This window comes from Oncorhynchus masou, chromosome 27 (genome assembly GCF_036934945.1).
Source record: "Oncorhynchus masou masou isolate Uvic2021 chromosome 27, UVic_Omas_1.1, whole genome shotgun sequence".
NCBI classification, from domain to species: Eukaryota; Metazoa; Chordata; class Actinopteri; order Salmoniformes; family Salmonidae; genus Oncorhynchus; species Oncorhynchus masou.
This window is the reverse complement of record NC_088238.1, coordinates 9745375-9758096: the sequence shown is the minus strand read 5'-3', so window position 1 is coordinate 9758096 and position 12722 is coordinate 9745375. Positions and strand designations below refer to the sequence as shown.

General features: G+C 46.4%; 3 protein-coding genes and 1 non-coding gene across 5 annotated transcripts in view; 2 read left to right on the top strand and 2 right to left on the bottom strand.

Moving 5' to 3' along the window:
• xpot (exportin, tRNA (nuclear export receptor for tRNAs)) overlaps positions 1-1517 on the bottom strand; it is a 52595-nt gene extending 51078 nt beyond the window's left edge. For both annotated transcript variants that reach the window (XM_064939215.1, XM_064939217.1), the window contains exon 1: positions 1354-1517. The gene's annotated coding sequence lies outside the window, so the exon portion shown is untranslated. The remainder of the gene's footprint in view (positions 1-1353) is intronic.
• The window catches only part of LOC135515598 (uncharacterized protein KIAA0930 homolog), a 504429-nt gene that overhangs the window by 193657 nt on the left and 298050 nt on the right, over positions 1-12722 (bottom strand). The gene's annotated exons all lie outside the window — the stretch shown is intronic.
• Positions 2179-8437, top strand: LOC135515595 (large ribosomal subunit protein eL20). Its single transcript, XM_064939214.1, has 5 exons — positions 2179-2249; positions 3280-3459; positions 4855-4984; positions 5946-6055; positions 8280-8437. The coding sequence occupies exons 1-5, from the start codon at positions 2232-2234 to the stop codon at positions 8370-8372; spliced, it is 531 nt and encodes a 176-aa protein (XP_064795286.1). The 5' UTR covers positions 2179-2231; the 3' UTR covers positions 8373-8437.
• On the top strand, positions 3009-3143 carry LOC135516610 (small nucleolar RNA SNORA68). The gene has a single exon (XR_010451957.1). It is a non-coding gene; the product is annotated as a small nucleolar RNA SNORA68 (small nucleolar RNA).

Genomic DNA, 12722 nt, shown 5'->3' with positions numbered 1-12722 from the left:
TGTCTCCTGAAGTCCACAATCAGCTCCTTCAGTTATGTCGACGTTGAGGTAAGAGGTTATTGTCCTGGCACCACTCCGCCAGGGCCCTCCCCTCCTCCCCGTAGGCTGTCTTGTCATTGTTGGCAAATCAGCACTACCACTGTTGTGTCATCAGCAAACTTGATGATTGAGTTGGAGACGTGCACGGCCAAGCAGTACAGGAGGGAATCCAGCACCCAGTTACAGGGCAGGGCTCAGAACCAGGACCCCGAGCTCAGTGATGAGCTTGGAGGGCACTATGGTGTTGAAAGCTGTGCTGTAGTCGATGAACAGCATTCTTACATAGGTATTCCTCTTGTCCAGATGGGTTAGGGCAGTGTGCATGCGACGGCCATTGAGTCATCTGTTGGGGCGGCACACAAATTGTAGAGGGTCTAGGGATTCAGGTATGGTGATCCTTAACTAGTGGGTTTAGGGCTTCGGGTAAGGTGGTATGATCCTTAACTAGTGGGTCTATGGCTTCAGGTATGGTTATATGATCCTTAACTAGTGGGTCTATGGCTTCAGGTATGGTGATATAATCCTTAACTAGTGGGTCTATGGCTTCAGGTATGGTGATATAATCCTTAACTAGTGGGTCTATGGCTTCGGGTAAGGTGATATGATCCTTAACTAGTGGGTCTATGGCTTCAGGTGATATGATCCTTAACTAGTGGGTCTATGGCTTCGGGTAAGATGATATAATCCTTAATTGGCGGCAAAGCACTTCAGGGTGACAGAAGTGAGTGCAGTGGGACGATGGTCATTTAGTTCAGGTACTTTTGCCTTCTTGGGTAAAGGAACAATGGTGGACATCATGAAGTAAGTGGGGTAGGGAGAGACTGAATCCGTCCGTAAACACTCCAGCCAGCTGGTCTACACATGCTCTGAGGACGCGGGATGCTGTCCGGGCCGGCAGCCTTGGAAGAGCTAATAAACTATTTTGACTTAGATGCCGGTTACCTAGTATTGACTAACGTTAACTAGCTAGCGGCTGGACAGTTGGCACCGAAATACCGACTGGTCAGCCACTCCTCATAAAAAGTTGCCCTTGTGTGTGTTGTGCTGGCTTGGTCGCATAACGTTAGCTGGATATCTAACTAGTTTAATTTAAATGAAACAAGGTAACAACGATAATTACAGGTTTTATACTTGCATTGTCAAAACGTCACAACATCAAATTAACGTTAGAGCTACGGCAGACTGTTTTTCCTCCGGTATCATCAGCACACGTTTACCGCACATTGAGCCACCATAACGCTCCCGGTGAAAGACTCCCGAGGCCCGTTGAACAAAGTCAATTCAGAAGTAAACCGATATTTTATAATATCTCACCTTATTGCTATACTTTTATCTTCATCGTCTCCGTCCGTCAGTACATCCCTAAATCGTCAGGAATTACCCAAAAAAAGCACTTCAAGTTTGTCTGTTTAGCTCGGCTAAGGGTTCAGAGCAGGAATTTCAGGAGTCGATTTCTTGCGGCGTGTCGATTCAACGGAACCAGAAACGTCACATTTTCGTTGGGGTCATGACCACAGGAAGAAGTTCTCCCCCACAAATTATTTTATTTTCAATAAAAGTTTTTTTAAATAAACGTAATTTCCTTCACGTCAAGCCTGTGGCTAGATATATGTTTTTTGGGGGAATCCCTCTTCTGATAACAATTTTTTAAATGTTTTGAAAGGGAATATTTGACTATTCTGACAGATTGATTAGATAAATCTTTTTATTTTTTATTTTTACCCTTTATTTAACCAGGCAAGTAACTTAAGAACAAATTCTTATTTTCAATGAGAGCCTGGGAACAGTGGATTAACTGCATGTTCAGGGGCAGAACGACAGATTTGTACCTTGTTAGCTCGGGGGTTTGAGCTCGCAACCTTCCGGTTGCTAGTCCAACGCTCTAACCACTAGGCTACCCGGCCGCCCCATTTATTGGATATGAGGTGGTCCTACTCCTTCTACTCTCTGATACAGTCAAAGTTTGACTGTCGTTGACAATGTCAAAGATACTGATAAAATTATACCTTAAAATATAAATAAACATTAATTAAAATAAAAAAAATATTGGGTTATTACAGTTTATAAACGCTCTGGACGGCGAACCAATCAGGGGAATTAAAGCGTTTGATCCCGCCTCTTTTTGTACTTCACATCCGGAGTCTCCGCCCTACTACTTCCTCTTTCCCAGTTCGCAGTCAGCGAGAGACACCATGAAGGCGTCTGGCACAGTATGTAAAATAGTTTATTCAACCTTTTTAAATCACAGAAAGCCAGTTATATAGACAGATTTGAGCACATACTGCTTCAATCGTTTGAATTATGTAGTCACAAGATGCTAAATCGATATAAATAGTTCAATTTTTTCGGCTTTAAAAAACTGAAGCCTCCGCGGCTGCAACATGGCGTCCACGTTTGAGATTTTGGACCATGTGGGCCCATAGAGAAACAATGCAGCTAGCTAGGAAAATATGTGGCAACAGTGAACCAAACAAATATGCCCGTCTTATGTATTTAGCCACCTCCAAACAATTTGTCTTCTGTACACTTCTTCTCAAAGCGTGTTAAAATGTCCGCGAAGTGCTAACTAACATGTATCTAGTAGCCTAGATTGCTAACTTTAGTAAGCTAGTTGCCACATACCTGTCCAGGCGTAGGCCGCGTTGCTAATCGACGAACTTGGCTAGTTAGCGAATACAAATACACATATCGTAGCTAATTATCATCTCCAGACATGTTATCACCCCATCCTGTTTCTCAATCCCGAAACAAGTAATTAGTTGGGTTGTTAACTGGAAGTAGTTGTTAGCTATAACAAGCTAGTGTCATTCAGAACTGTAAAATATCAAATTTAGCAGGCTAAGATTGGCTGGCTACCAAGCTAAAGACATTGCGCCTGTTACATGAAGCAAACGTAATGTTGACATCGTTGCAGTTGACTGCAGGAAAGGCCATGCATTATATTCATTTAATTTAGATCTACGAATTGCAATGCACCCTAACCCAAAGGCCATATCAAATAAATGGTATGATCTTGTCAGGTGTGCTAAAATCAACATGATGTACCTTGTCGCCTTTCTCTGATGCTGATGTGCCGTTGAAAGTGAATCCAAGGTTCAACATTTTAGTACATGTGTCTTATCCAGTATCCATCATAGTCTTTTAAGTTAGCAACTGGTATATATGGACAGCTTGTATTGTCCTATGGACATTGTATTGCACGTTACTCACATTTCTTCTTCTCCTGCTCCATCCACACAGCTTAGGGAGTACAAAGTCGTTGGGCGCCTCCTGCCCTCGGTTAAGAACCCCACCCCTCCTCTCTACCGCATGAGGATATTCGCTCCTAACCATGTGGTGGCCAAGTCTCGCTTCTGGTACTTTGTCTCCCAGCTGAGGAAGATGAAGAAGGCCAACGGAGAGACAGTCTACTGTGGTCTGGTAGGTAACACAGGGGACAGGGTGGGCTCATGGGTGCGATGGGGGTAACAAATCAACTGCAAAGAATCACCAGTATTGAATGCATATGTTCTTTAATGTGTTTTCTATTTACTGAGATTTTCATTATGTGCAAATAAACTATTATGGAAATGGATGGTGTCAGTGGTCTGGCTGGAAGTTGGTATTACTGTTACACACACAACCGTGAAGTAGTTTAAAGACACTGCCCTTTAAAGAGACATTACAGGAGAAAAGAAACTGTTGATGCGTTTGACCGGTATTAGATTTTTTTACATACAAATCTGTCGCTGCATCGTTTGTCTGTTGGTCCTCTCCTGTAGAAATTAGCCGTTTTCAGGGTAAACATGAGTAAATGCTATGCATGTACACCAGTGTTGGCACGATACCTGAATTTAGACTTAGCTACCTGCTTCAGGATACTCAATATCAAAACGATGCCACAACCAAAAATGGTGCCTGAATAATGGCACCTGATCCAGATGGAGGAACTCAGCCACTGTTCTGTATCTTTTATTTTATTTAGTTACTTTTTACTCTAACCTTTTATTTAATTAGGCAAATCAGTTAAGAACAAATTATTATTTACAGTAGCGGCCTTCACCGGCGAAACCCGGACGATGCCGGGCAAATTGTGTTGTGGGTGACGCACAATGAATCAATCATACATTCAATTTGATTTGATTGTTCTTTTTGTAGATTAGAACTCAAATGTTAATCGTTTACTTGAAAGGAACATTTCTAGATAAACGAATTAAATCGAGATGTAGACTAGGTCTTATTCGCGGTACAGGGGAATGCGGACCAAGGCACTCTTCATGTAATTCATTAAAATACCTTTTATTAGTATGGCATGTTCACTAGAAATGTTTTTTTTTTAAACCGATGTGTTTCTGCTGCATTGAGTTATTCAGCTTGTTTTGAGCTGATTTCGCGGGGCTACAGATCCCAGACCAACAATCCCTTCTGTTTAGGACGAGTATTGCACTGATAGGCTTGAACCTCTCAATCGCGTGAGACCCGTTTGACGGAATGTAACCAAATCCTTGTACTGGGCCGATTTTTTTTATTTTTTATTTATTTATTTTTTGTATCGGGAAAAGTAGATAATTTTCAGTATACCGTGCAACCCGAACGTCCCTCTGCCATTTCTGATTAAGTCAGGTTAAACCTTACAGAATGAGACAACTTCCTGTCTGCCAATTAGGTGTCAGTCAGGAAGTTGTCTCGTTCTGTATGGTTGAACCTGACGGTCAGGAAGTTGTTTCGTTCTGTACGGTTGAACCTGTCAGTCAGTTAGGTGTCCATCAGGAAGTTGTCTCGTTCTGTACGGTTGAACCTCGTCTAATGAACTGTTATTTCCCCCACCTCTCTCAGGTGCACGAGAAGACTCCCCTGAAGGTGAAGAACTTTGGCATCTGGTTGCGTTACGACTCCCGTAGCGGAACCCACAACATGTACCGAGAATACAGAGACCTGACCACCTCTGCAGCCGTCACCCAGTGCTGTGAGTATGTCGCAGTGTGGCCCCATGTCCTGCAGTCTGTCTGACAGTCTGGAGAACACTGGACAGTCACCCAGTGCTGTGAGTATGTCCCAGTGTGGCCCCATGTCCTGCAGTCTGTCTGACAGTCTGGAGAACACTGGAACGTCACCCAGTGCTGTGAGTATGTCCCAGTGTGGCCCCATGTCCTGCAGTCTGTCTGACAGTCTGGAGAACACTGGACAGTCACCCAGTGCTGTGAGTATGTCCCAGTGTGGCCCCATGTCCTGCAGTCTGTCTGACAGTCTGGAGACCACTGGACTGTCACCCAGTGCTGTGAGTTTGTCCCAGTGTGGCCCCAGTCTGTCTGACAGTCTGGAGAACACTGGACTGTCACCCAGTGCTGTGAGTTTGTCCCAGTGTGGCCCCAGTCTGTCTGACAGTCTGGAGAACACTGGACCGTCACCCAGTGCTGTGAGTTTGTCCCAGTGTGGCCCCAGTCTGTCTGACAGTCTGGAGAACACTGGGTTTAACCCATTGATGCATTGGACAGCCGTTTTTAAGATCTGTGATCATTATTAGATGGTTCCTCATGATAGATGTTTAGTAAAACAGCTTGTGGCTGCTGTAGATCCGTCCCAGGAGAACGGAGAGTGAATTTAGAGTTAACTGTGTAAACGGGATATCATCATTTACTCAGTACATCTTAGTTAGCAGCTACACGTGCTCATGGAAGTGAAACCAACGTTCTACAGTCCACCCTTAAAAGCTTTGAGACATGAACCTTATCTGCCCCCCCCAAGTGTCCGCTCAGCAGACCTGAAATTAAATGAGTGAGACGTTGCTTAATTTGCCCTCCTAAAGGTCTTGATAAATCTTTCTTGGGGGGTAAATACTAACTTGGCCAGTCTTCCAGGAGGGCAGTTGGGTGTGGTTGTCACTTGCTGTGTTTTTGTTATTCTGATGTCTTGTCTGTGTTCTCCAGATCGTGATATGGGCGCTCGCCATCGTGCCCGTGCTCACTCCATCCACATCATGAAGGTCCAGGAGATCGCTGCCAATAAATGCCGCAGACCTGCAATCAAGCAGTTCCACGTAAGTCAACTCACATCGTATATCATCCACCCGAGATCAGACTGTTCTCTGTGCTGCCGCACGGTACCGGGTCTAGGTCAGACTGTTCTCTACGGTCCCGGGTCTAGGTCAGACTGTTCTCTGCTACGGTACCGGGTCTAGGTCAGACTGTTCTCTACGGTCCCGGGTCTAGGTCAGACTGTTCTCTGCTACGGTACCGGGTCTAGGTCAGACTGTTCTCTGTGCTACTGCACGTGGTACCGGGTCTTGGTCAGACTGTTCTCTGTGCTACGGTACCGGGTCTAGGTCAGACTGTTCTCTGTGCTACTGCACGTGGTACCGGGTCTAGGTCAGACTGTTCTCTGTGCTACGGTACCGGGTCTAGGTCAGACTGTTCTCTGTGCTACGGTACCGGGTCTAGGTCAGACTGTTCTCCGTGCTGCCGCACGGTACCGGGTCTAGGTCAGGCTGTTCTCCGTGCTGCCGCACGGTACCGGGTCTAGGTCAGACTGTTCTCTGTGCTACGGTACCGGGTCTAGGTCAGACTGTTCTCTGTGCTGCCGCACGGTACCGGGTCTAGGTCAGGCTGTTCTCTGTGCTACTGCACGCGGTACTGGGTCTAGGTCAGACTGTTCTCTGTGCTGCCGCACGGTACCGGGTCTAGGTCAGACTGTTCTCTGTGCTACGGCACGTGGTACCGGGTCTAGGTCAGACTGTTCTCTGTGCTACGGCACGTGGTACCGGGTCTAGGTCAGACTGTTCTCTGTGCTACGGCACGTGGTACCGGGTCTAGGTCAGACTGTTCTCTGTGCTACTGCACGCGGTACCGGGTCTGTATTTAAAATATATATAAAATCTGCCAGACAAAACACCAGATTTCTCTTCCAGATTTAGTTCCTGGTCTTAAACCCTGGTGTGTTTTTGAATCTGGCTACATGCTGATGTTACAGCCTGTAAAATTAGTATGGCGTTGTAATTTCAATGGATGATTTCCCCTAGTTATCTAACCTCTTCCCCCCCTGCCACTTTAAGGCAATTCTATATATTTCTACTTGATTTTAAAATGATTGTAGTTATGATGACTAGGTTTCTGCTGTTCAAATAAACCCAGCTAGTGTTAGCATGGCGGCTGTGTGCCTTGTTTTCTTAATGGAAATGCTAGGAGCTCAGATGCAATCGCTGAACGTTGTTATTCAGTTATTGTATCTTAGCGCCTCCTTTTGAGTGTGTGTGTGGCGCTCCTTTTGAGTGTGTGTGTGGCGCTCCTTTTGAGTGTGTGTGTGGCGCTCCTGTTGAGTGTGTGTGGCGCTCCTGTTGAGCGTGTGTGGCGCTCCTGTTGAGCGTGTGTGGCGCTCCTGTTGAGCGTGTGTGGCGCTCCTGTTGAGTGTGTGTGGCGCTCCTGTTGAGTGTGTGTGGCGCTCCTGTTGAGTGTGTGTGGCGCTCCTGTTGAGTGTGTGTGGCGCTCCTGTTGAGTGTGTGTGGCGCTCCTTTTGAGTGTGTGTGGCGCTCCTGTTGAGTGTGTGTGGCGCTCCTTTTGAGTGTGTGTGGCGCTCCTGTTGAGTGTGTGTGGCGCTCCTGTTGAGTGTGTGTGGCGCTCCTGTTGAGTGTGTGTGGCGCTCCTGTTGAGTGTGTGTGTGGCGCTCCTGTTGAGTGTGTGTGTGGCGCTCCTGTTGAGTGTGTGTGGCGCTCCTGTTGAGTGTGTGTGGCGCTCCTGTTGAGTGTGTGTGGCTCTCCTTTTGAGTGTGTGTGTGTGTGGCTCTCCTTTTGAGTGTGTGTGTGTGTGGCTCTCCTTTTGTGTGTGTGTGTGTGGCTCTCCTTTTGAGTGTGTGTGGCTCTCCTTTTGAGTGTGTGTGTGTGTGTGGCTCTCCTTTTGAGTGTGTGTGTGTGTGTGGCTCTCCTTTTGTGTGTGTGGCTCTCCTTTTGTGTGTGTGTGTGGCGCTCCTTTTGTGTGTGTGTGTGGCGCTCCTTTTGTGTGTGTGTGTGGCGCTCCTTTTGTGTGTGTGTGGCGCTCCGTGTGTGTGTGTGTGTGTGGCGCTCCGTGTGTGTGTGGCGCCCCTTTTGAGTGTGTGTGGGTGGCGCCCCTTTTGTGTGTGTGTGTGTGGCGCTCCTGTTGAGTGTGTGTGGCGCTCCTTTTCGTTTTAGTGTTCTTCTCCGACTAACCAGCACCTCGCCTCATTCCTTCTGCCCGTCAGATGACATGACAGCATGTCTTTGCCTAAAACATCTCCTCTTGTCCTCTCCTCAGGACTCCAAGATCAAGTTCCCCCTGCCCCACAGGGTCCTGCGTCGTCAACACAAGCCCCGCTTCACCACCAAGAGACCAAACACCTTCTTCTAAAGAAAATAACCTCTGTTTTCACTTTGTGCGGGACAATAAAATTTCTAATTGTAGAAAAGAAGCCATTTTGTTTTTGAGTTTAATTTTTTACGTGTTTGGCTAAGAATTGATTTTGTGATGCTTCCGACATGCAAGTTTGAAGTGAATGAAATCTGAATTATCTGAGTCTTGAGTTAGATTGCATAATGCTTTGCAGGAGGGGGGGGAAATGGTTGTCAGTGGATATTATCTGAAAAGTTATTAGTTAACATTCAGAAATGTGAAGAGAGAACATTTGGACCATCGCCACAGATTTGCTACAAAACAGCCCCTAATTATGGCTTTATAATGACCATTTAGATAGATTTTGCGTTGCAAATGAGTGCTGATCAATATATGAAAGATAAAAGTTACCACATAAAACATGGTTGGCTCATCTGGACCACATGTAGGTTGTAATATGAGTTGGCCTGGAAGAGGCCATTTTTACCCCCCTTTATCCAGTAGAAGCTCACATTTCAAGAGTTCTTGCGTTTTGTTTTAAAATGACAAGTAGTTTCACACCACTAATATTTGTTAAGAAACCATACCCATAACATGTGTTATGTTTGCTGTGTATTTAAATGCTTTATATTTTAAATGTATTTCGTTGTTTTGTGGCACACACACACTTTCCACATGTCCACTTCCTGTAAGTTGGCGCCATCTCGTGGCTCGAGCGCGTGGTTGTCTGGGGTACCGCGGTCATAGATGTTTAACTGTCATGACGGGGATTTCGTTAAAGGTTAAATACCTGGCAAAGCTTCAGGTAAGTTTGGTAACCGTCAATTCGGTAAAATTAGCAGGAAAAGTTATTCTCAATTCGGTAAAAATGAGCGGGGAAAGTTATTATCCATTGGAATTGTGTTAAACTGACAGCGGATGAGACTAAATCTGAGGTAAATATTTTTTTTGCTCAACTCCATAGACCTCAAGTCCAATGTCACATCACACGCTGTCCGGTGTCAGTTTTGTTCCATTCTAACGTGCTTTTAGGTTGTTGGCTAATGTGTCAGACATGTCGGCTGACTTGCAATATGAATGGATACATTTTCAACAATCTCATGTGGGTACCGGAGGCCTACGGATATCGGTGACCGGTCAATGCACAGACATGCTAAAGGCATACGGTGTTGTCAGAGAAGAGAGGAGAACACACACATTGTTGCTCAGTGACAGATGGAATGTAATACCAGTTTAATACAGGTTTCCAAGTGGTTTCAGATGGCATGGTCCTGACAGATCCCCTTGGAAAGCCCTTCTGAAACCAAAGTAAGGTCATGGATCAGAAAACCAGTCAGTATCTGGTGTGACCACCATTTGTCTCATGCAGCGCGACACGTCTCCTTCGCATAGAGTTGATCAGGCTGTTGATTGTGGGATGTTGTCCCACTCCTCTTCAATGGCTGCGCTAAGTTGCTTGATATTGGCAGGAACTGGAACACGCTGTTGTACACGTCGATCCCAGACATGCTCAATGGGGTGACGTGTCTGGTGAGTATGCAGGCCATGGAAAAACTGGGAAATTTTCAGCTTCCAGTAATTGTGTACAGATCCTTGCAAATTGGGGCGGTGCATTATCACGCTGAAACATGAGTTGAGGTGAGGTGATGGAGAATGAATAGCACGACAATGGGCCTCAGGATCTCGTCATGGAATCTTTGGGCTTTCAAATTGCCATTGATAAAATGCAATTGTGTTCATTCTCCGTAATTTATGCCTACCCATAACCCCACCGCCACCATGGGGCACTCTGTTCACAACGTTGACATCAGCAAACCACTTACCCACAGGATGCCATCCACACTGTCTGCCATCTGCCCGGTACAGTTGAAACCGGGATTCATCAGTGAAGAGCACACTTCTCCAGCGAGGCCAGTGGCCATCGAAGGTGAGCATTTGCCCACTGAAGTCGGTTACGATGCCGAACTGCAGTCAGGTCAAGACCCTGGTGAGGACGACGAGCACGCAGACGAACTGACGGTTGCTGGCTGACTGTACCAGAAATTATTTTGTTGTGCAAACCCACAATTTCATCAGCTGTCTGGGTGGCAGGTCGATCCCGCAGGTAAAGAAGCCGGATGTCGGGGTCCTGGGTTGGCATGGTTACACGTGGTCTGTGGTTGTGAGGCCAGTTGGATGTTCTGCCAAATTCTCTAAAACGTTAGAGGCGGCTTATGGTAGAGAAATCAACATTTGATTATCAGGCAACAGCTCTGGTGGACATTGCTGCAGTCAGCATACCAATTGCACGCTCCCTTAAAACTTGAGACATCTGTGGCCATTGTGTTGTGTGACAAAACTGCACATTTTAGAGTGGCTTTTTATTGTCCCCAGCACAAGGTGCACCTGTGTAATTGTCATACTGTTTAATAAGCTTCTTGATAAGCCTCACCTGTCAGGTGGATGGATTATCTTGGCAAAGGAGAAATGCTCACTAACAGGGATGTAAAAAAAATTGTGCCGAAAATTTGAGAAATACACTTTTTGTGCATATGGAATATTTCAGTTTTTTTTTTATTTCATCTCATGAAACATGGGACCGACACTTTTACCTGTTCAATTTCTATTTTAGTTTAGTGTATGTGTCACCAAACCAAGCAGTGTTGACGTTCCTTTTTCAGATAAAGATTCACCCTGCCAGTGTGGGGGGAGGTCTGTTACTCCTTCACCGTCAGTGTGGGAGGAGGTCTGTTACTCCTTCACCCTGTCAGTGTGGGAGGAGGTTTGTTACTCCTTCACCCTGCCAGTGTGGGGGGAGGTCTGTTACTCCTTCACCCTGTCAGTGTGGGAGGAGGTCTGTTACTCCATCACCCTGTCAGTGTGGGAGGAGTTCTGTTGTTACTCCGTCACCCTGTCAGTGTGGGAGGAGTTCTGCTGTTTATCCCGTGTCACATCAACCATCAGGAGGTGGAGCCAATCTGCCTCCCAAATGGCCTCCTAATCCCATGGGTCCTGGTCAAAAGTAGTGCACTATATAGGGAATAGGGTGCCCTGGTCAACAGTAGCGCACTATATAGGGAATAGGGTGCATTGGCCTTGGTCAACAGTAGGGCACTATATAGGGAATAGGGTGCAATGGCCCTCGTCGACAGTAGGGCACTATTTAGAGAATAAGATGCATGGGCCCTGGTCAACAGTAGGGCACTATATATGGGATAGGATGCCATATGGGACAGCGTATTGGCCTCGGTGTAGACTTCTTTCGACTGCTCGAAAAATCACACTCAGTTTGTTTAAAACATTTTTGAAGCTGAAACTGATTCTCTATTTTTCTCTTTTGTCGATTGAAGCCTGTTTATTTAAAGGCTTTTTAAACCAGATCCATGAGACCTTGTTGAAAACCAATCCACTCACACCAACTCATTTTGATCGGCTACGTTTCCCACAGCCTGGTGGTGGTGGGGGAGGGGGGCAGGTAGGACGAGGCCAGAGAGTGAGACTACGTCTGCCTTGGCAGGATATCCTTTGAAACAATAATCCCGGGTAATTTCTCTGGTAGGGAGCGGCCCTCCGTTCATCTAATCTACCAGATGTTTCCCACGCTACTTTGAGATGAGGGCACAGTGATTTCCCTGCTGGGTAGCTGTCCGACTCCGGCCGGCTGAACCTCTCTCTCTCTCTGTCTCTCTCTTGCTGTCTCTCTCCCGCTGTCTCTCTTTCTCTCTCTCTCTCTCTCTCTGTCTCTCTCGCTGTCTCGGTCTGTCTGTGTTTGAAATACGTCCGACAGTGTTTCCAAACCCTCACCTGGAATATTGATGACTAGACTCATGGCTCTCTGTCTTCCTGGACTGTTATTGAGATGATGTCCTGTACTCGGCCCAGCAGTCTGGCCATAGATTTAGGGGTCTGGCTGGTCTGTAGACTTAGTCTAATCAGCAGTCTGGCCATAGACTTAGGGGTCTGGCTGGTTTGTAGACTTAGTCTAATCAGCAGTCTGGCCATAGACTTAGGGGTCTGGCTGGTTTGTAGACTTAGTCTAATCAGCAGTCAGGGGTCTGGCTGGTCTGTAGACTTAGTTTAATCAGCAGTCTGGCCATAGACTTAGGGGTCTAGGCTGGTCTGTAGACTTAGTCTAATCAGCAGTCTGGCCATAGACTTAGGGGTCTGGCTGGTCTATAGACTTAGTCTAATCAGCAGTCTGGCCATAGACTTAGGGGTCTGGCTGGTTTGTAGACTTAGTCTAATCAGCAGTCTGGCCATAGACTTAGGGGTCTGGCTGGTCTGTAGACTTAGTCTAATCAGCAGTCTGGCCATAGACTTAGGGGTCTGGCTGGTTTGTAGACTTAGTCTAATCAGCAGTCTGGCCATAGACTTAGGGGTCTGGCTGGT

What these genes read in the sequence shown, in the direction of transcription:
- LOC135515595 (XM_064939214.1), top strand. An exon ending in AGACAGTCTACTGTGGTCTG is followed by an intron (nt 3,460 to 4,854) that starts GTAGGTAACACA and finishes CACCTCTCTCAG; the next exon opens with GTGCACGAGAAGACTCCCCT. An exon ending in TGCAGCCGTCACCCAGTGCT is followed by an intron (nt 4,985 to 5,945) that starts GTGAGTATGTCG and finishes TGTGTTCTCCAG; the next exon opens with ATCGTGATATGGGCGCTCGC.